General features: G+C 37.7%; 1 protein-coding gene across 1 annotated transcript; it reads right to left on the bottom strand.

Moving 5' to 3' along the window:
• Positions 1-782: 782 nt before the first annotated feature.
• LOC107765516 (chaperone protein dnaJ 16) lies at positions 783-8,308 on the bottom strand. Its single transcript, XM_016584176.2, has 12 exons — positions 7,859-8,308; positions 6,392-6,515; positions 5,742-5,824; positions 5,517-5,628; positions 5,334-5,438; positions 4,017-4,067; positions 2,209-2,298; positions 2,003-2,111; positions 1,757-1,905; positions 1,622-1,675; positions 1,284-1,508; positions 783-1,175 (listed from the first exon to the last, which is right to left on the bottom strand). Exons 1-11 carry the CDS (start codon positions 7,993-7,995, stop codon positions 1,290-1,292), a joined length of 1,233 nt encoding a protein of 410 aa, XP_016439662.1. The 5' UTR covers positions 7,996-8,308; the 3' UTR covers positions 783-1,175; positions 1,284-1,289.
• Positions 8,309-20,555: the final 12,247 nt, after the last annotated feature.

Genomic DNA, 20,555 nt, shown 5'->3' with positions numbered 1-20,555 from the left:
AATCAACCATCAAAAAGAACCGGCCATTAGAAAGGACCAACCATACAACCATCACCACCAAAAACTTCACCCGAAAACTTTTTAAAATTTTGCTACTAGAAAATTTAATGAAAACAAGTTTCACCGGTGTATCTTCTTCTACTATTTCTATTCTCTTTCTTGCTTGTCTTCTAAAATTAGGGAATAGGGATGTGGGAAAGAAATTTTCCCAAAATCTACTGTCAATCTAGCTGTGATTTCGAATATGTTGTGGTGAGGGATGTCACCGATGGATAAAGAAGTGGTGGAGAAGGGCTGTGTTGTAGTGGGTTTTGGGTTAAAATGGATGGAAGGAGGATAACGTGAAGAAGGAAGGGGGAGAGAGAAAAATGAGGTGGAGGGTGGCGTTGGGGGAAGGTTAGAAGGGGCAGAAAGTGGAGGAGGGGAACCTTTCTTTCTATTTTAATTTAAATTTTGTATTTTTCTTTCGCCTTTTTTTCTTATTTTATTTATTTTTTTGTTTAAATACTTATAATCATGCTCCTTATATGCGTGAAATACACGTGTTTTGTCCAGTTCAACCATTAAGTTGTCATATAGACTTGGTCAATGGTTAGAGGGGTTTAAAACAGTGACTTTGAATTAATATAAGTGTCTGGATGAAATTTTATTGAGTACAGGGACCGAGATAACAAACGCGAACAAGTAGAAGTGTCTACCAAGCTATTCTGCCCTTATTTTAAGCTACACGAGAAGAGATGTAAATGCTGCCTAAATACACATTAGGCATCTCTGACAAAACATGAAGAGCAATGATCTTGTATTATTCACTTTTTTTGTATTAGCAAATATCAGACCACTATTCAGACAAAAGAACTTAGTCAATTCTACACCTAGCTATTTGCCTGAATTTAACAAAGAACGAACTATTTTCTTTATCCCAGTCCTTTTTTGCCACTTAAAAACTGACACAAGCATAGCACATTCAAGAAAGACTTGTGATTGAATAATGCAATTTACATGCGTGAGTACATCAAAAGGTAAAAGAATAAATAGGAAAGAATTTTACAATAGGATTTGTTGAGTGCTTCTCATGTCACACCCTCCGGAGATTTCCCAAGTCCTGCAACATGTTCATTGCTTGGACAAACAGTAATTGCACCTTGGCGCCAACTGCTACCACGTTTCTCTATAAACTACAAGTAACATAGAAAAATAAATGGGTATCGCGGAAGAAAGGAAATGACAGGAAACTAGAAAGCATTGACCTGACAGTAATTTATAAAATCCAAAAATATGCTCACCCTATTTTAACAAGGCTTCCTTTTATCAACCTTTAAGGGAATATTGAACCACCTCTTCTTCTTTGTGCGGTCTCTTGAAGCCTTCTTGTCTCTTACTGGACCATCTTCACTGGCCTCCTTGGAACCACCTCTATTCTTACTTCGATTGCTACTACTACGCTTTATTGCGGGAAGAGTTGTATAGGAAGCATGAATTTCATTGCGGTTCTTAAGAAGCTCATCGATCTGTTGATAACCGAAGAGGTTAAAACAATACAATTTAACTTTGTCCTTGGAATATAAAATCACTTCAAATAGGTGACCAAATTAGAATTGCACATGAAGTTCATTGAACTTACAGCTTGCATTTCTTGTGCATATCTACTTGTCATCTCAGTAAATTGCGCTAAGACCTGCCGAAACCACAGAAAGGAATCAGTAAAATCAAATAAATATAAAGCAAGAGATTGGCGAATATTGGAAGGAGCTCAGACCTCCCTATATTCTGTTTCAAACTTAGAAAGTTCCACCCTTTTTGACAAAAGTTGAGCTTCTATTGCTCTGAGATTCTCTTTTTCCTCAGTAAAAGGTGCAGCGCAAACAGCTTCAATGGTGTAGCTCACACTTTTAAAAAAATTGTCACCTACAAATGTCAACCAGGAAACAGAAAGGAGCATTCAGTATTGAGTATTGTATCCATTGAATTAAATAGAGTTTTGAGGACGGCATGGGAAAGATACCATAAACTGCAAAGACATGAGTGCCAGCTTTTAGCTCGGTTATCTCGCATGGTTGAAATCCATCCAGTTTCTTGAAAAATGCCGAATCTGGATCCTTTGCAGCTGTTACCTATATATTAGCTCAAGCAGAAAAAGCAATGTGAACATATGATACAAACTTAAGCGAAACAACTAAAAATTGAAATTAGGCATAGATGTGAACTCACCGAGTTCTGGGTTTGATCCATGTGATAAACTGGGAATCCTAGAAAATACATGCCGGCAGATGTGACTTTCCCTGTTTTTGAACTATCTTCCTGCAAATAAGTCACAATAAATTTACAGCAATATTAATGTAGTGGAAACAGCCTCTCTGCATTCTTAAAGGTAGGGGTAAGGACTACGTACACTCTACCCTTCCCACACTCTACACTTGTGGGACTACACTTGTGGGACTACACTTGTTGTTGTATTAATGTAGTACTACCAGGATCATAAACCAAATAAGAATCAATTTGAACAATGATTGTGATTAATCCGAGAGCAGATGGCCTAGCTTATATGAGAGGGTATGAAATAAGGATGCAGAAAAAGGGTAATATTTGAACAATGAGATCACTTAGTGTGAGGCCGCTAATCGATCTAGTTTCATATTTGAATCGCCCCACCTCTGCTATTTTGTCATTAAATAAACGGCAAAGTGCCAAATATACCCCTGTACTTTCGAAAATGGTCTAAAAATACCCCTCGTTATATTATTGGGTTATCTATACCCCTGCAGTCATACTTTGGGTTCAAATATACCCCATTTAAACGGAGGGACACGTGTCATCGTCTCGTTAGCCAATTCTAAATATCTCCTAATTAATTAAAAAGATCCATTACCCATACCCGAAAAGCAATTTTTTTTTTATAAAACTGGAAAAAATTTAAAAAAAAATTACTAAAAACTGAAAAAAATAAAATAATTTTTTTTTCCAGTTTTTACAAAAATACTGCTTTAAAAAAACTGAAAAATATTTTCTAAAACAATTTTTTTGTAAAAACTGAAAAGTAATTTTCTAAAGCAATTAAAAACTGGAAAAGACTTAAATTTTTTTACCTAAAAACTGAAAAAAAGAAAATATTTGTTTTTTCAGTTTTTACAAAAGCATTGCTTTAAAAAATTACTTTTCAGTTTTTTTTTAGTTTTTACAAAACAAATTGCTTGAGAAATTATTTTTCAGAATTTTTTAAAGCAATATTTTTCTAAAAAATGGAAAAAAATATTTTCGATTTTTTTAGTTTTTAGTAAAAAAAACATAGTTTTTTACAAAAACATTGCTTTAGAAAATTGCTTTTCAGTTTTTTTTTCCAGTTTTTACAAAAATTTTGTTTTAGAAAACATTTTTCAGTTTTTGTAAAGCAAAAAAAATATTTTCATTTTTTTCAGTTTTTAGTAAAAAAAAATCAGTTTTTTCCAGTTTTTACAACAAAAAAAATTTCTTTAGAAAATTACTTTTCGGGTATGGGTAATGAGTCTTTTTAATTAATTAGGAGATATTTAGAATTGGCCAACAGGACGATGACACGTGTCCCTCCGTTTAAATGAGGGGTATATTTGAACCCAAAGTATGACCGCAGGGGTATAGATAACCCAATAGTTTAACGAAAGGTATTCTTAGACTATTTTTGAAAGTACAAGGGTATATTTGAACCTTTGCCGTTAAATAAAATTGAAATAACATAAACTCGGCATATGTGGCTGAGAAGTGAATTCAGAAACTTTTTATTGTTGCTAAAGTAAGATAGTGCATCATTTAGGACTAGACGTTAACTTCTTGATTTGAAGATATCTATATCTATATCGGTATATTCATTTAGGACTAGACATTAACTTCTTGATTTGAAGATATCTATATCTATATATTTATAAGGAAAAAAAGAGCTCATTGTGATCTATTCAAGCCTAAAATATCAAGTAATTTGAAGTGTGATCTTCTAGATTACTTGACTGCTATACGGAGCAACCGAAAGAATGGATAGAGAATGGAACCTGTAATGCAAGGCTCAGTCCGCCATTTTCTTCTTGGTCAAAGTACAATAGCTGCACACAAACAATTCAAATGACCAAAATGTGACAAACTCAAAACAGATCAACACAAAGAAAAAGATTGAGTTGATTGAATTAAAAAACAACAACTAAGCCTCAACCCCAAACAAGTTTGGGTCAGCTATAAGAATCCTCAATTCTCTATTTAAGCTCAACTCATGTTATCATCATACAAATAAAATAAAAGTGAAAAGTAAGTTATATATATACAAATAATAGTAATAATAATAATATTAGAAGTACTCTAACAAGACTAAAACATATTCCCAACTAGTATTTTGTCATGTCTTTAACGAAGTCTGCATTGATTCCAAGAATTTGTTGGTGGGTTGATGGAATTAAACCAAAGCAAATTATAGTGTTAAATCTATGACGGAAATCATAGTATGATACTCCGGAATGAGGAACACAGGTCTGCTGATGCTGGGTTATCCTAAAGTAAAGTAGTCCAAGAAATCAGTGTCTATTTCGGTCCAAGAAAGAATTATCCAATTTGCACAATTCAACTAGCAAGCACTTTCTATGACAAGTAAAATTTCCTGGGATCAACTTCCCGACAGGGCAGAAATCGGAAATGGTGACACAATTTTACCATTTTTTTAAACATCATGAAGAATTATATTAGACTTTTCCTCTTTCCCTGCCCCTATTTACAACTTGAAGAGTAGTTTAGTGGAACCTCATAGATGAGGTATCTATCTACTGCTGATGTCTGATAATACATTTCTACAAGGTCCTAAAATTTTAACAAGGGGCCTGTCACCATTTAGCATTTCTAGGATTTCTTAAGATCAACCAATCACAGACATAAATGTACCGATCACCAAGATCTACAGCATTGTCAAGACAGAAACCTTAAGACAATAGAATAATACAGACAGCAACGGAGATGAGTATATCAAACCTAAGTGAGAAAGAGATATGAGAAAAAGCTTCCAAGAGGTTATGTCTATCGAATGATTTATTACAAAAACAAAAGAGAGTATCTAATGATGGAAATATTTGAATATATTCTAGAGACACATTATTAAGTCTCTAACTCAGCTAAGCATCGCTAGGTAATAATATTTGTCAATTAAAAGTTTGTCAAAGCAACAGCAAATGTAGCAGTCCTCTATTACAAATTTAGTGAACTTCTAGTAGCAAGAAAATCTTAAAATTTAGTTTCCTAGAGATCTGGTTCCAAGTAGCAAGCATTCAGTTGACCAAATATATACAATAAAGTAATCCTACACATATTTGGCTTTAGATTGGACAAACCTTGAATTTGCTTTTTTCTCGTGAATAAACTCGGCAGACAAGGCCCCCCATCGCTTCCTTTTCTGTTATGTTAACAGAGTAGAAGTGAGCAGATTGTTTTTCTACCTGTTAAGAAGAAGATAAGAACTTCTGCAGTAACAATTTTTAACAAGTGTGAATAACATAGGATTTATAGATTGATACCTTCCTACACAAAGGTTGCCCAAGTGGAAGTGGTTGTATAGGTACTGAACCATTTAAGGCTTCCTCAAGAACAGTTGCAGAGACTGTGGTTTTTATTGGCACACCAAGTTTACTGCACATAATGCAAATAAGTAAAAATTTATCATCATGCAGCATAAATGTTACAAGCAGAAGTCTGAATTCAATGAAAAGAAACATAAAACAATACATGCAACACGGACTGACCTAAAAAGTGCAGCAAACATAGTGTTTACAGTTCCCAAACTTGAAAGATCAAGCTCCAATTCTTGGCTTTCTGACTCAACAGCCTGTTTAAATAATACTTATATTAGGTAGAGCATCAACATTTTTCATTTCTCTAAGAGGAATGCACAAGTGGAAGTCTACACATAATTCTTAATCTATTAAAGATAGCGATCTAGGATAAAGAGCGCCACAACATTCTAACAGAAAATAAATTATCAACCAGAAGGCATCATATGCTTAGGAAAAGAATAACTAAATTAACTTCTCGCCAAGGTATGGAGATCGAGAATCAAGGTAGAAGGCTAGTAGATAGTCGAGAGTATTAGTGTTAGCCTTGTATTCCAGTATTGTCAGATTTCTATTATTACTTGCTGTTTTTTTCCGCTTGTTTTCCTACTATCTTGTTGTTGTTGTTAATGCTTGGTGCTACTGCCTTTCTTTCGTCTCTCTTGAGCCGAGGGTCTATCGGAAACAACCTCTTCTACCTTCAAGGTAGGGGTAAAGTCTGCGTACACACTACCCTCCCCATACCCCACTTGTGAGATTACACAGGGTTTGTTGTTGTTGTTGTTGTTGTTGTTGTTGTTGTTGTTGCTGCTCTACATATTACAGTGAGGGAAAAAACAAACCTCAAAACCAGCTGAGTCATATTGACGCCTTTTATCTGGATCAGATAAAATGTTATATGAAAAGGTGACCTCTTTGAACATGTCCGCTGCTTTAGGATCATTTGCATTCTTGTCAGGATGATACCTGCATTTTGAAAAAAGCAGCAGCAGAAACAACATAATTACCATCAGACGAGGGATAATATTTGCATCTTGATACACCAAAGGACTGAAACTCACAAGCAATGATATAGCCAAATTCTACAAATACAAAATAGCTGGAAACTTTCTCAGATTACTAAACTGCTTGAATACGACTTTCTCATTGGAGCAATACTTTTAAAATTGGTTGCTAATGATTTTAAAAATCATTCCTGTTTGATAATTTCCACAGACATCAGAAACAACTATGTAATTGTTGCCCTACAAATTGTTAATGAGCTTTGGTATATCAAACTCAAAGCAAACTTTCCAAAACTACCATAGACTGAAGAATATTGAGAATTGAGAAAGATAAGACTGAAAAAAGAGCAAAATAAAGAAGACAAGAAGTTATGGATTCTAATTTCCTTCCTATAATTTAAATATAGAACTTATTCTCAAGTATAACTGAAAAGATAACGTGTTCAATCTAAAAGATTAAACTCTTCCAGAATCCTGCTCAAACTACCACTACTCCATTACTTATCTCAAAACAGAAAAACCCAATCCTTTGACAGTTATTCTTCCTCTTAAAATTTAACAAATTAAGAATATTGAGGTAAAGATCTTTATTTCTCCCAATTTCGTTAATTCACTGGACTACTGGATGCAGACCTAAAACTCAGGAAAATATTTCCCACTAAAATCCCATAAGAAGTTGAACTTTTCAACTGGAAGAAAGAAAATGCACAAGGGAGAAAAAGATAATAAAGGTAAAAGCTCTGATCTGATAACAATAACACACTTTATAGGAAGCAATCTAGCACCCACTTATTCAAATTTTTCCTTCTTTTCTTCTAGAAAAAAAATCCTCAGAAACAACAGAGCTTCAATGTTTATGCGTTTTAATAATTATTGCTAACATTTCTATAAAACTAAGGGGAGCATTGTCGTAACTGGTAAAGTTGCTGCCGTGAAAACAGCCTACAATAGACCCTTGTGATCCGGCCTTTTCCCGTACCCGGGCATAGCGGGAGCTTAGTGCACCGGGCTTTCCTTTTCTATATAACTAAGCCTACTGAACTACCATTCTCAAGCTAAGTAATTTTCATTATCACACTGGTAATAACAGTACTACCCATCACAAAATTCAAAATCTTTCACCCCAAAATAGAAAAGACAAAAATTAAATTTCTGATAAAACCCAATTTGGGTTTTCAATAAAACAGCTCTACAATGCCAAAACCAAAAGAAATGCACTGAAAACAAAGAAAGAAAACATAAAAAGGTCAAAACTTTAAATTCAAAATCAACAAGAATTAAAAAGGGGTCAAAGATTAAACATACTTCAAAGCTAATTTCCTGTAAGCACTTTTAATTTCTTGATCTGTAGAATTCCTTGAGACACCTAATACCTCATAAGGGTCCCTCCTTAGTGTCTTTTCTGCTTCACTCTTCTCTGATTTTGACTTATGCCCCGGCATTTTTCCTCCCTAGCACTTCAAATATCACGACTTTTTTTTTTTTTTGCAATTTTCAAGGAAACACTAATGTTATTTCATAAAGATCGAAATTTTGACCTTAGAAAATGTAAATTCTATCATACCCACATCAAATTTTCCAAGAAAAAATTTTCTGGGAAAATCTTGGGGGTATTTTCGAAACCCTAAAAATGGAAACCCTGAGGTTCCAAGCTGGAAGAGTTGTGAAGGAGAGAAGACTTTTGTTTTTTTAGAGAGATAAAAGTTTCAAATTTTTCAAATTTTTTGTATTGATTTCCGCTATTATACGCTGCGTGTATATTGCGCCACTGTAGAGAAAAATGATAAAAATGTCTTATATTTTTGGGGTAGGTATAATATAGTCCATTAAATATATTTTTGAACAGCATTGGTACTTAAGTTTGGTCTTCGTTAAATATTTTAACAAACTATGATTATTAATCTTAAGAAAAAATGTAAAATAAATGATTTAATAGAAACTTACATTTGGAGGTGCAGTTTGTGTTATTTTTGGTACATTTCTAGTGTTTAGTATAATTTATGTTATTTTTAATTTATTTCTAGTGCCTAATGCAATTTTTGGTATTGTAGTGTACAGGAATTGACCAGACTCTCTTTGTATTTTTGGTTTAATATTTTTTTCATTTTTCACATTAAATATAACAGCTAAAATTTGTTAAATGTTTGAGGTATACCAAAAGTGTTATTTTGACAAACTTGAAGAATTAAAAATACGTAAGAATATTCTTAAGGGACTATCCTAAACGTAACTCAAACATAAGGGACCGGTTTTTCATTTTCTCCGCCACTATGAGTTTGTATTTGGCACGTGCGGTTTATGTGGCCGATAATGTCCATTGTTCAGTACTCACTAGTGAGTGAGGTGCGTAATGCGCACTGGGCGTAGAGAAGAGTAAGGGTTGGTTTTGGAATTTTGAGGAGCTGTGAGGGTGCTGAGGTGGCAAAAAAGGGAAAACAGAGGAAATGAACTGGATCATATTCATAGCCTTGATTAATTAATGGTGTAAAGGGGGGAACTCATTGAGATCGCAATCAAAGGGTTAGGGGAATGATTAAGAAACTTGACCTTAATTACCCAATTGATGAGATTTTGATGGATTTTAATCATAGCATTTACCTTTTCTGTTCATGATTTTAATACTTTAGCCATCATATTAAGCTACATACAGTAATATGCTTTGTGTAACATACACTTCCTTTGTTTCAAAGTCCAGTAAATCCATAGTCTTCAAGCACAAAAGTCCATTAAGGGATTTCTTCGAAACTATTCTACTCTGATAGCCTGTTTGACCAAGTTTTTTTTTCGGCTAAAAGTATTTTTTTTTCCTCAAAGTTGTGTTTGGCCAAGCTTTTTGGAGGAAAAAAAAATATTTTTGAGTAGAAGCAGAAGCAGTTTCTGAGGAGTAGCTTCTCCCCGAAAGTACTTTTTGAAAAAGCAATTTTGAGAAAAATACGCTTAGAAACACTTTTAAAAAACCTTGGCCAATCACTAATTGCTGCTCAAAAGTGCTTTTCAAATTGATTAGTCAAACACAAACTGATTTTTACCAAAAGTACTTTTTTGAAAAGCACTTTTGAAAAAAAAATACTTTTCAAAATAAGTAGATTTTAGAAGTTTGGCCAAACATGCTATAATCCTAGTTCACACCCATATAATGGGGTAAATATTCGCTTGAAGAGTCATTTCGAAATTTTATAAATTTATTAAATGTTCATATAAAGATGAAGACATCAAATTATATCTTTCTCAAGTCCGATTGTTCTTCCTCAAGATCAATTCGGAGTGTGAATATTTCTTGTTAATCAAATACTTCAAAAAGAAGATCCTTACAGTGCTCGACTTTATAGAGATCAAATATATCCCTAAGAGGTCTGCATCATAACACATTCGAAAAATACACTAATTTATCCCTCAAATCACGAGAATAAATCCAGAGGAAGAATCAAGGGAACAAATAAAATTGTCACCACAAAGATTCATCAATAAAGTTATTTTGTATTATATTTTTTGTGCTTGAAGTTTATTTTTTATATCTCCAAATTTATTGCAAACACACCTTTTCGAAGTACGAGGGTTAAATTAACTAATTTTCAGTATGAATTTAGACATAAATTCTTTTGTTTTTTAGAACAAAATTTACAGACATAAAAGATACTATAACTCACAATAGTTAACAATTCAAACTATTTAAAAACTATCTACAAAAAATATGATCAAAGTAAATCTTATTTAACAGTCTAAATAGTGATAATTCGTATAAAGAGGAAAAGGTAAAAAAGGTGGAAGAATGTTTATTATTTAATTCGAATTCGAATCGTGTGTGGCCCATGTAAGGAGAAAGCACAGCCTCAAACCACTTGAATTTTTTTAATTTTCTAGGTGGTATGAAATGTAAATTAAAATCACTCGGCTGCAACTTCAAATGTATTATTTTGTAGGGAACTGTGTATATTTCGAGTGATGTAAGTTTCCTTCTAGTCATTTTCTATGTACTAAAATAAAATAGTAAAATGTAGTCTTCAAGTCCCATTCATTGTGGTCCTGCGTTACTTTCATCACAGTATCACATTGCTTAATGCTTCAAACCACTTTGAAAATTTGCTCTAAGATTTTTTCTTTCTTATCAAATTGTCGAGCAAAAATGGGTCGTTTGGTTTATTTTTTTACTTACTTCTCCAGCCTCAGAATATTTGTCCTATAGTGACTTTGTAAGTCAAACTACATTTTAATTAGAATCATTTCTAGTAATGAATTTTAAAAACTTTTACGATGAAGTGGTAAAAATGATATTAGACTATATGAAAAGCATTATAAAATAATTATGTAAACTTTGACCAAAGTATAACTTGACTTTCCGATCATTAGCACGAATACAATTTAGGAACAAATAAAATATACTACTACTAAGTTTTTAAGTGACCTAGGAGCTTATCCTTGGGGTCGTTTTGTAGGATGTATAATAATAGTACGAAATAAGGTGTATTAGTAATGCATGAGTTAATAATGCAAATATTAGTTATGCAAATATTATTTCTTATCTACTGTTTGGTGTGGTGTATTAAAATTATAATGCATTGCATAATTTTTAAGAAAAATAGTTGTTTACAAAATTGCCTTCCATATTCTCAAGCTTTAAGGAATTTTGAGGATAATTTTATCTTTAACCAACCTAATGCATGCATTACTAGCCTTGGTATTACTAATGCCATGGTTTTCTATACATTACTTATACATAAGATAATACCAAGTATGATGTATAACTAATACAAGTATTAATTATACACAAGTTGAAAATATGTACCAAACAATGTATTAGTAATGCATAGAGCTAATACTTGCATTATTTTTTCTAATACCTCCTACCAAACCACCCCTTAACGTATGTCGATTACTCCCACCCTGTATACTCCATTCCATTCAAAAATATGAATATGTGCCAAAAGATTGAATCTTTGTCAGTGAAAGTTTTTTCTCTTTTCTTTCCATCTTCTTTTTTTTTCTTTTTCTTTCGGGGTCGACAAAATTCTCTACTAGGCTAAAAATATTTAATGTCCTTAGATAATGTTTATCTGTAAAACGGTACAGTTGAATTTATAGCGTGATTTATAGACAAGCGAATCGATTTGATCCCAAAATGATAAACAAATTAAATAAAATGCAAGACTTAGCGTTGAAATCGAAATTGAATAGCAGATAGCTTGGTTCCAGGAGCAAAGCTTCCGAAGGCAGCAACAAGAATAACGTTAGACAGAATATAACGTATCATTTAGCTTGGAATAATGTGTAGCATAAGTTTGTCAGAATTTTCGTGGGTTACAATGGTTGTTGAAGCCATTATTTATAGTTATATCTAGGAAACAAGGTCCTGGGATTAAACCCCTCTTAAATGAAAATAATGGGGGTCATTGATGAATATGTAACGGCAGGCCATGAATGCCAAAATTCTCTGCAACGGTTATGTTATTTAATACTGAGAAATATTCTTCATTAAATGTCATCTTGTGACAAACATTCATTCGCTTACGTTGACTATGTTCCCTTCGGGTTCTTCCCGGTGCCAACTAAAGTTGTTGTCCTCGGGCTTATTTTTTACTCGCTTTATCTTCCATCTGCCTCCGGTTCCATGTATCACGCTATCATATGAACATTTAGTATAAATCGATTTTACCAAATACAAATAGTCCCCCTGCTTTCCGGTGACACATCTTTGTGCTACCGGAAAGTTGGTGAAGATTCCTCTCGTGGCGAAAAATTATCTGAAGCCTTCTAAAAAGTTTCTGACGCTTGATAAGGCTCATGTCTCCTCGCATTAATTACCTCGAACACGTGTTACTCCACGATTTAGCAATATTTTCACAGTTCTTGAAGTAATCAGGGCCACGATTTTAGCCGCCTATTCCTTTACTTATACGCCTCGTTCCTCTTCTTTACACTTAACAGTTCACAAACTCTCTCAACTTCTTTGCTTTTAACTTCCTAATGTTTTCATCTCCCTTTGATCTTCTTCTAAAAAACGATTATCTCTTTCTTATCATTATGGCTTCTTATGCTAACTCTTCTAAGAACTCTGGTCTTCTCTTCTGTGGTAGACTGAAGAGAAGAAAAAACAAAGAGATTGATGTTGATGTTGATCCTCCCACGGTGAGCACCATCTTTCCCAAGCATCTCAACACAGCCAAGGACTTCGAAGAAAAGTTCCCTACTTCAAACCCTCGCACTTGGGCTGCTGGCAAATTCCTTTCTTCTATTCGCCCTTCATAAGAAAGGCTTTCATAAGAAGGGCGAGTAACATTCATAAGAAGGGCTTCACGTACGTTTACACGTACCATTTCACTTTGGGTGCGTTTTCTTTGAACGAAGGACTTGACCCCGTAATTTTGGAATTGTGCCACCGGTACCAGGTTTGTTTGGCATAGGTAGGCCCTTCGATATGGTGAATGGTGGCCTGTCTATGGCGGTTGTGCCAGGAAATGAAGGAGGACCTCACCTTGGATCATATGATGAACCTCTACTCCCCCAAGATTTTTCGTGAGGGAGTAATAAATTTCAACAAGCGTGGCGACCATGTTTTGCTCACTAGCATGGATGACGTCAACGACTGTGGGTGGATGTAGCGGTTTGTCGTCATTGCCACCAGGGACATCATCCCGGCTACAACTTTGTCTTTCCCCGAATCCTGGACTCGTCCACATAAGTTTATAACTTATTTTTTTCTCTGAAGATATGGGTTGTTTTATGCCATTATTAACCTTTCTTCATTCATTATTTCAGCAACGTGGTGGACACCTTCAAGGGTTGAAGGTTTGGACCGGAGTGTTCAAAAGATTCTGGATATCACTACACCTGAAACTTGCCGGTGGAAGAAATTGGCCCCCAAATATGGATGGAGGGCTAAGAACCATGGTAAACTGACTCGTAAAACTGGCTCTGCTTTCATTTCACCTTTGTACATAAGAAAACTGTTTAACTCTACCTTTTTGTTTGATTCAAGTCTCCCTTGGGGTTCTATCTCCGTCCCTAAGGAGGATGTTTTGGCTGATCCCGCAAAGGCTACGAGGTTGTTGTAGGAGGCTCTCACCCGAAAAAGTGCCCTCGGGTCTGCTTCTGTGCAGATGCTTCTTCTCGGAGTCCCCGGCCAGAGAACAAGCAGCCAAAAAGGTGGTGTTCTTCCTCAGCCGAGGGTAAAAATAAGAAAGTGAAAAAGGTAGCGCCCGATCCAGCCACAGCTACTGTGGTTATTGACGATGATGGGGAAGTCGGTGATGAAGAGTCTTCCCTTCAAAGAAGACAACGATCTTCATCAGCTCAAGAGAATGATCAATCTGAAGAGCTTAGAACCCCAACCGAGGATGATGCCCAAGCACTCTAGGAGAATTTGACTTAGTGGAGAATGCTAATTCTCCTTTTCCGATCCCAGTCGATGCTCCCAGTACTATGAGGCTGAGTAGCGGGCCTTTGCTGTCTTCGGTTGGTGAGCAACCCACAAATAGCATTGCTTCTGCTGCAACTGCTTCTCGACCTGCAATATCATCAGTTGTATCTCCTTCTACGTCGGCCATACCTTCATCACCAGCAACTGTTACATCTCCCCCACCGACCGCAAATGCCTGGGAAGAGGATGTCCCCCATCTCCAATCCCCTAACCACGGGAATTTAGGGCACAACTACTCGCCCCCTTCTGCAGATCCCAGAGGAGGAGGAGTGTCTCCCTCTCAGTGTCTACTGAGTGCCATCTGTTGTCCCAGCCGATGGAACTCGCCAATTATCTGAAGCCACCGGCTTCTGAAAAAGATAAAAAGAAAATACACTCTCTTTCGGGAGAGTATTTGTTAAATAATGCCATGCACAATGCGGCAACGGTACCGAACTTGCTCTTTTATTGCTTGTTTTTTCTTGATTTGTTGTGACAGGTTTTTTAACTTTGGTATTTGCTTTGCAGACCAACTTCCTTGCTTCCGATGGCCTTCAAATTTTGATCCTTGATAAAGAAGGACTTAAGTCCGAGCGGGATCAGTTGTTGGTCGAGAGGGACCAAATTGTTGCTCGTCACCCGGTGCTAGAAGCAAAAGCTGTTGAGACAAGTGAGTTAGAGGCTCGGTTGTAGCAAAGTGAGTAGGATGTGATGGCCCTCAGCCAAGAAGCCTCACAGCTAAATGTATGGTTTCAAGAAGCTAAGGCTAAATGGTATGAAGTTCAAGATGTTATGCTTGTTGTTGCCGAGTGCGAGGATGCCTCCATTAATTGAGTGAATAACTTGGAAGCAGCCTTGAATTCCAAGGCTGAAGAGGTTGCTGCTGTCGAAGAGAAGCGTGCCTAGATTGAGGATAGGTATAAGAAGATCATGGAACATAATAGGGTTCATATAACCACTATCCGTGATCTTGATCTTAGCCTTAGCACCACGAGATCCGAGGGCGGTGGCCTTCTGACCGAGGTTGATAGGCTTAAATCAGAACTTCAGTGCTAAGCGGATTCTCTCATCATCGAAAAAACACATTCTATGTATAATATGAGGAGGAAAACCTTGGAAGAAGCCAAAGCGGGGGTCATTGATATTGACGCTGAGATCGCCAAGGCCCGAGCGCTGGAGTTAACTGCTCGAGGATGCCTCCCGGATTAGCATGATGCAACTGACTCTTTTGGTTCCGGTTCCGAGTTCTCAGGAACTGAGGAGGAACTTGAAGGGAACAACAATGAAGTCCAAGATCCTAAGCCTACAACAGACCCGCCTACTTCTCCAAGGGCGCTGATGCTTCTCTTTCCCCGAGTTGTGGTGGCGATGTAGCTTAGTTTTTTGTTTTTTTTTCTTTGTATTTTTGTACTTGTTCTTCTTGGCACGTTTGATAAATAAAAGTGCTCTTTGTTTAAGCATTGTGCAAAGTTTATACTTTTTGCGTCGAATTATGTAGGGCTTTGGGTGCATTTTCCCCGATAGCATTTGGGTTTCGGGCATAAACTCTTCCGGAACCAACCCTTTAATGTGAGGGTTTCGTGAGAGAGGTCCCTCTTATGTTTATAGTGCTCTTGAAGATGGGCGTCTCTTGTTTATTCCGGCACTAGTATTTAAAGTACTTGATTAACTTTCAAATGCTAAAATCAATTCATCGTTTGGACATAAAACAAGATAAAAAATAAAAGTACTTTATTTTATTTCTTCTATCTTCAAAAGTACATAAGCATTCGTTTGCTGAAAGAAAAGAAATTGCCATTTCATGTGGCCAATTCATACAAATTGTTTCTACGAGGCTGGCTGTGCATTCCCCAGTCCCGATGAGATACTTTTGTTTTCGGGTCTCGTAGTCTCGATTTTCATGGCAACCAAGTTACCGTATTCTCACACTATTTCCCCTCCCCCAGTGTTCGAATGCGAAGAATGTGAATTGGAACACTGAAAGTCTTGATCCTTTAAGGAAAAACACTAGTGAATGGTTGGATAATCTTTGGTTCGATAGCAAGCTTCATTTCCCGTTAGGAACTTTGCTATCTAGCAAAAGATTATCTAACCACCCCCCTAGTGGCTTGTAGGAAAGAGCACTTGTGAACGGTTGAATAGCCTTTGGTCTGATGGCAAGTTTTGCTTCCCATTAGGAATTTGCCATCGAGCCAAAGACTATCTAACCATCCCGCAGTGGTTTGTTGTTTCAATGCCTTGTCATTTAAATGTCTTATCTCTGCTGATGACGTTTCCTTCGTAGTATGCTTTCCGTTGCTGCCTCATTAAAAACCTTGCCAGAAAAATCCATTTGGGACAAAAACCAGGCGAAGGGAAAAAGAGTGCAGCACATACTTATTTCAGTACAAATAGTGTCCATCAGCAATAATACCTTTTGAGGTGGGTCACATTCCAATTGCTCGACAATTTGACTCCATCTTGGTTTTCTAGTTCGTATGATCCCTTTCTGGTGATAGCAGAAACTCGGTAGGGGCCTTCCAATGTTGAAATAATGGAGATTGGCCCTTCGGTTATAGTGCCTTTCCATTCTTTATTTCTCCCCACCATCCTTATGTACGCCAAGTCCCTGCGTTCATCAAGCAACTCCAATATGACCAGTAACGCTTCATTGTTTGTTTCTTCGTCCGACCGGAATTACCACATGGTCAGTTCTCCTACTTCCACCGGGATCAGAGCCTCTGCACCGTATACGAGAGAGAAAGGTGTCTCTCCCATGCTTGATTTGGTCGTTCTCTCGTATGCCCACAACACTCCCAGTAATTCTTCGGGCCACTTGCCTTTGGCTGCTTCCAACCTCTTTTTGAGGTTTTGAATAATCACCTTATTGGTTGATTCCACTTGCCCATTTGTGCTCTGATGGTGTGATGAAGGTGTGATTCTTTTAGTCTTCAAGGAATTTTGTCACCTTTGAGCCTATGAGCTATGGTCCGTTGTCGCAGGCAATCTCCTTCGATATTCTGAACTGACAAATTATGTTTTCCCATAGGAAATCAACCACTTCGCGCGCGCCGATTTTCTGGTAAGGACCTACTTCAACCTACTTAGTAAAGTAATCAGTTAAAATTAAAAGAAATCTTACCTTCTTGGGAGCCGGTGGCAGCAACCCGACTATGTCCATCCCCCATTTCATGAATGACCATGGGGATAGTATCGAATGCAGTAGTTCTGCCGGTTAGTGCACTAATGGTGCATGACACTGACACTTGTCGCATTTCTAAATGAATGCCTTAGTGTCTTGTTACATCCGGGGCCAATAGTATTATGTCCTGACTAATTTTAGCGCCAATGAATCTGCACCTGAATGATTCCCGCAAATTCCTTCGTGAACCTCTCTCATGACGTAATTAGCCTCCGAGGCTCTTAAGCATCGGGGCAACGGGCCTTGGAATGACCTTCTGTATAATTGTCCTCCCCAAAAGTTGTAACGAGCTATTTTGGTGCGAAATGCTCGGTATGCCTTCGGGTCTTCGGGCAGCTTGTCGTGCTCAAGGTAGTCGATGATCTCATTCCTCCAGTCCTAGACTAGGTTGGTTGTATTTACTTTATAATAACCATCCACATCCAGTTCCGAATGCATGAGCTGAACAACGGTACCGGAGTCTGAACCCTTCATTTCTGTGGATGATCCCAAATTGGCCAATGCATCCTCTTTTGCATTTTCTTCTCTCGGGATATGAGTGATCAACCATTCCTTGAACCGCACGAGCAAAGATTGAACCTTAACCACATATTGATGCATGCACTCCTCTTTGGTGTCGAAGATTCCATATACTTGATTTACCACTAGTTGAGAATCACATCTGATTTCAGTGACCCCGAAGTCTAGTTCTCGTGCCAGTTCAAGTCCTGCAATCAAAGACTCATGCTCGGTTTCATTGTTAGACAAGGTAACATTTTTATGGTCTGCCTCAGGACTTCTCCCGAGGGCGTGATTAAGTCCACCCTGAGCCAGATCCTTTCACATTGGAAGCCACATCCGTGAACAAGGTCCAAACTCCTGATGTCGTTTCCGACACCATCACCGCTTCTTTTGTGGCCAAAGGTAGTATCCCAGGACTAAAATCGGCCATGAAGTCAGCCAAAACTTGTGATTTGATCGCAGTCCTGGACTTATATTCAATATCAAATTCACTAACCATTTGGCCAGTCGACCTGACAACTCAGGTTTGTGAAGGATATTCCACAGGGGAAAAGTTATCACCACGGTTATCGAGTGGCACTGAAAATAAGGCCTAAGCTATCGAGCAGCAACTACGAGGGCTAACGCCAATTTCTTGAGGTACGGATAACGAGTTTCTACTCTAGACAAAAATTTGCTAACATCATAGATAGGAGATTGCTTACCTCCATCCGCCCGGACTAGAACGACACTTACCGCTACCTCCGAGACTGCTAAGTATATTAGTAATTATTCGCCTTCCTCCTGTTTTGACAGTAACTGAGGGATTGATAGATACCGTTTCAGTTATTTTAGAGCTATTTGACATTCTGGAGTCCATTCGAAGTTGTTATTCTTCTTCAAAAGTGAGAAGAAGTGATGATATTTTTTTGAAGATCGAGAGATGAACCTTCTTAGAGCAGACAGTCTTCCGGTTAGTTTTTGGACTTCTATCACGTTTGTCAGCTGGTCTGGAATTTCCTCATTGGCTTTAATCTTACCGGGGTTGACTTCGATCCCCCTTTGTGACACCAGGAAACCCAAAAATTTACCATAGCTGACTCCGAATGCACATTTTTTGGGGTTAAGCTTCATGTTGTGCTTTCTTAGGATATCGAATGTTTCTTGGAGGTATTTCAAATAGTCAACTCCCGGATTGAACCGATGTCGAGCAATCGAGTTACCTCTTCTTTAACAAACCTATTCCTGACCTCGACAATCGGGCGCTTCTTTTGCCTTACCGCCAGGATGCTTGGGTCCAGGCTGAGTTTGTGCACGGTCACCTCTAGCGGGATACCTGTCATATCTGCGTGCAACCATACAAAACACTCAACATTAGTTTTAATAAATTCAATAAATCCTGACTTGAGATCGAGGTTTAGTCCTGTCCCCAAGTGAAACTTCCTCTCTAGAAACTTCTCGAACAATGCCACTTGTTCGGACTCTTCCATCATGGACTTGGTCACGTCCGTTTCCTCTAGTACTTGGAAATATCTTGGTACTTGTTGGGATTCCAACGGCTCCTCCCCTTTGTCATCTTCGTTTGGTTCGGGAGCAGGCATCAGTTCCTGTGATTGCTATGTCGCGTGTTCCTTCCCTTTATTGCTGGAAACCGAGACCTTGTTCATCTTTCTTGCCACTGGTTGATCTCCTCTTATTTGTTTGATTCCCTCTGTAGTTGGGATCCTTATAAGTTGGTGATATGTTGATGGTACGACCTTCATATCGTGTAGCCATGGTCTGCCAAGAATTATGTTGTAGCCCATGTCGCCGTCTACTACTTCAAATAAGGTAGTCTTTCTTCATGACCCCTTCAATATTTGCGGGCAGCAAGATCTCCCCTCGGGTTGTCACACTTGCTAAGTTGAATCCGGCAAGGAGTTTTGTTGCCGAAATTGATGCTTCCGGTTAGCTTGGCTTGTTCCAGCACTCTCCATTGAATGATGTTGGTTGAACTTCCTGGGTCAACCAAAATACATTTAATCTTAAAAGCTAGAACATTAAGAGAAATTACCAGGGCGTCATTGTGCGGCAGTAGAAGTCCATCGGCGTTTTCTTCTGTGAAGGCGATGTCATCCTCAACGACTTCTTAGAGTCTCTTGCTATGAGTCACTGATACCTTTGTTATTTTTGTTGCTGAGAAAGTTACACCATTGATCTCATTCCCCCTAAAAATCATGTTGATGGTTAGTCGAGGAGGTTCTTCACCTATCTTTGAAGGCTCTGCATTGTCTTGACTACGGCCGTAGTTGCTCTTAGCCCGATCACTTAGGAATTCTCGGAGATGGCTAATCTTTAATAGCGTTTCCATCTCCTCACATAGATGTCGACAGTCCCTAGTCTGGTGGCCGTTAGTCCTATGATTCTCACACCATAGATTATGATCCCTCTGACTAGGATCGAATCTCATCATCCTCGGGAACCATTCTTCCTTGATATTCCTCATCACCGATACCAGCTCCACTACGCTGACATTGAAAATTTACTCAAACAACCTCAGATAGGTGGAATCTCGGGAACCCGATACCTATTTTTCTTGCAATGACCTGTTATTCCGACCGCGGTCAGTTCTTCTATCGGGAGAGAACTTATCCGCTGACCGAAACCCTCTGTTGTCGCGTCCTTCGTCTCTTTCATAGGGTAAAAACTGGCCCTTAGAAGATCACCAATCTGCATCAAAATCATCCTTTGATTTATCCATGTTCTTTTCTCGATCCCGACCCTTAGTTGATGCTGGGAACCCGAGCTGATCATCTTCTATCCTTATCTTCGATTCATAACGGTTATGGACATCTGCCCATGTAGTTGCCTGGAACTCGAGCAGGCTTTCTTTTAGTTTTCGGGAGGCGTCGGAGCTCTTCGGGTTCAACCCTTTAGTAAATGCCTCGAGTGATTAAATAGTTCAATTC

Source organism: Nicotiana tabacum, chromosome 24 (genome assembly GCF_000715075.1).
Source record: "Nicotiana tabacum cultivar K326 chromosome 24, ASM71507v2, whole genome shotgun sequence".
NCBI lineage: Eukaryota > Viridiplantae > Streptophyta > Magnoliopsida > Solanales > Solanaceae > Nicotiana > Nicotiana tabacum.
This window is presented reverse-complemented; position numbering and strand designations above follow the sequence as displayed.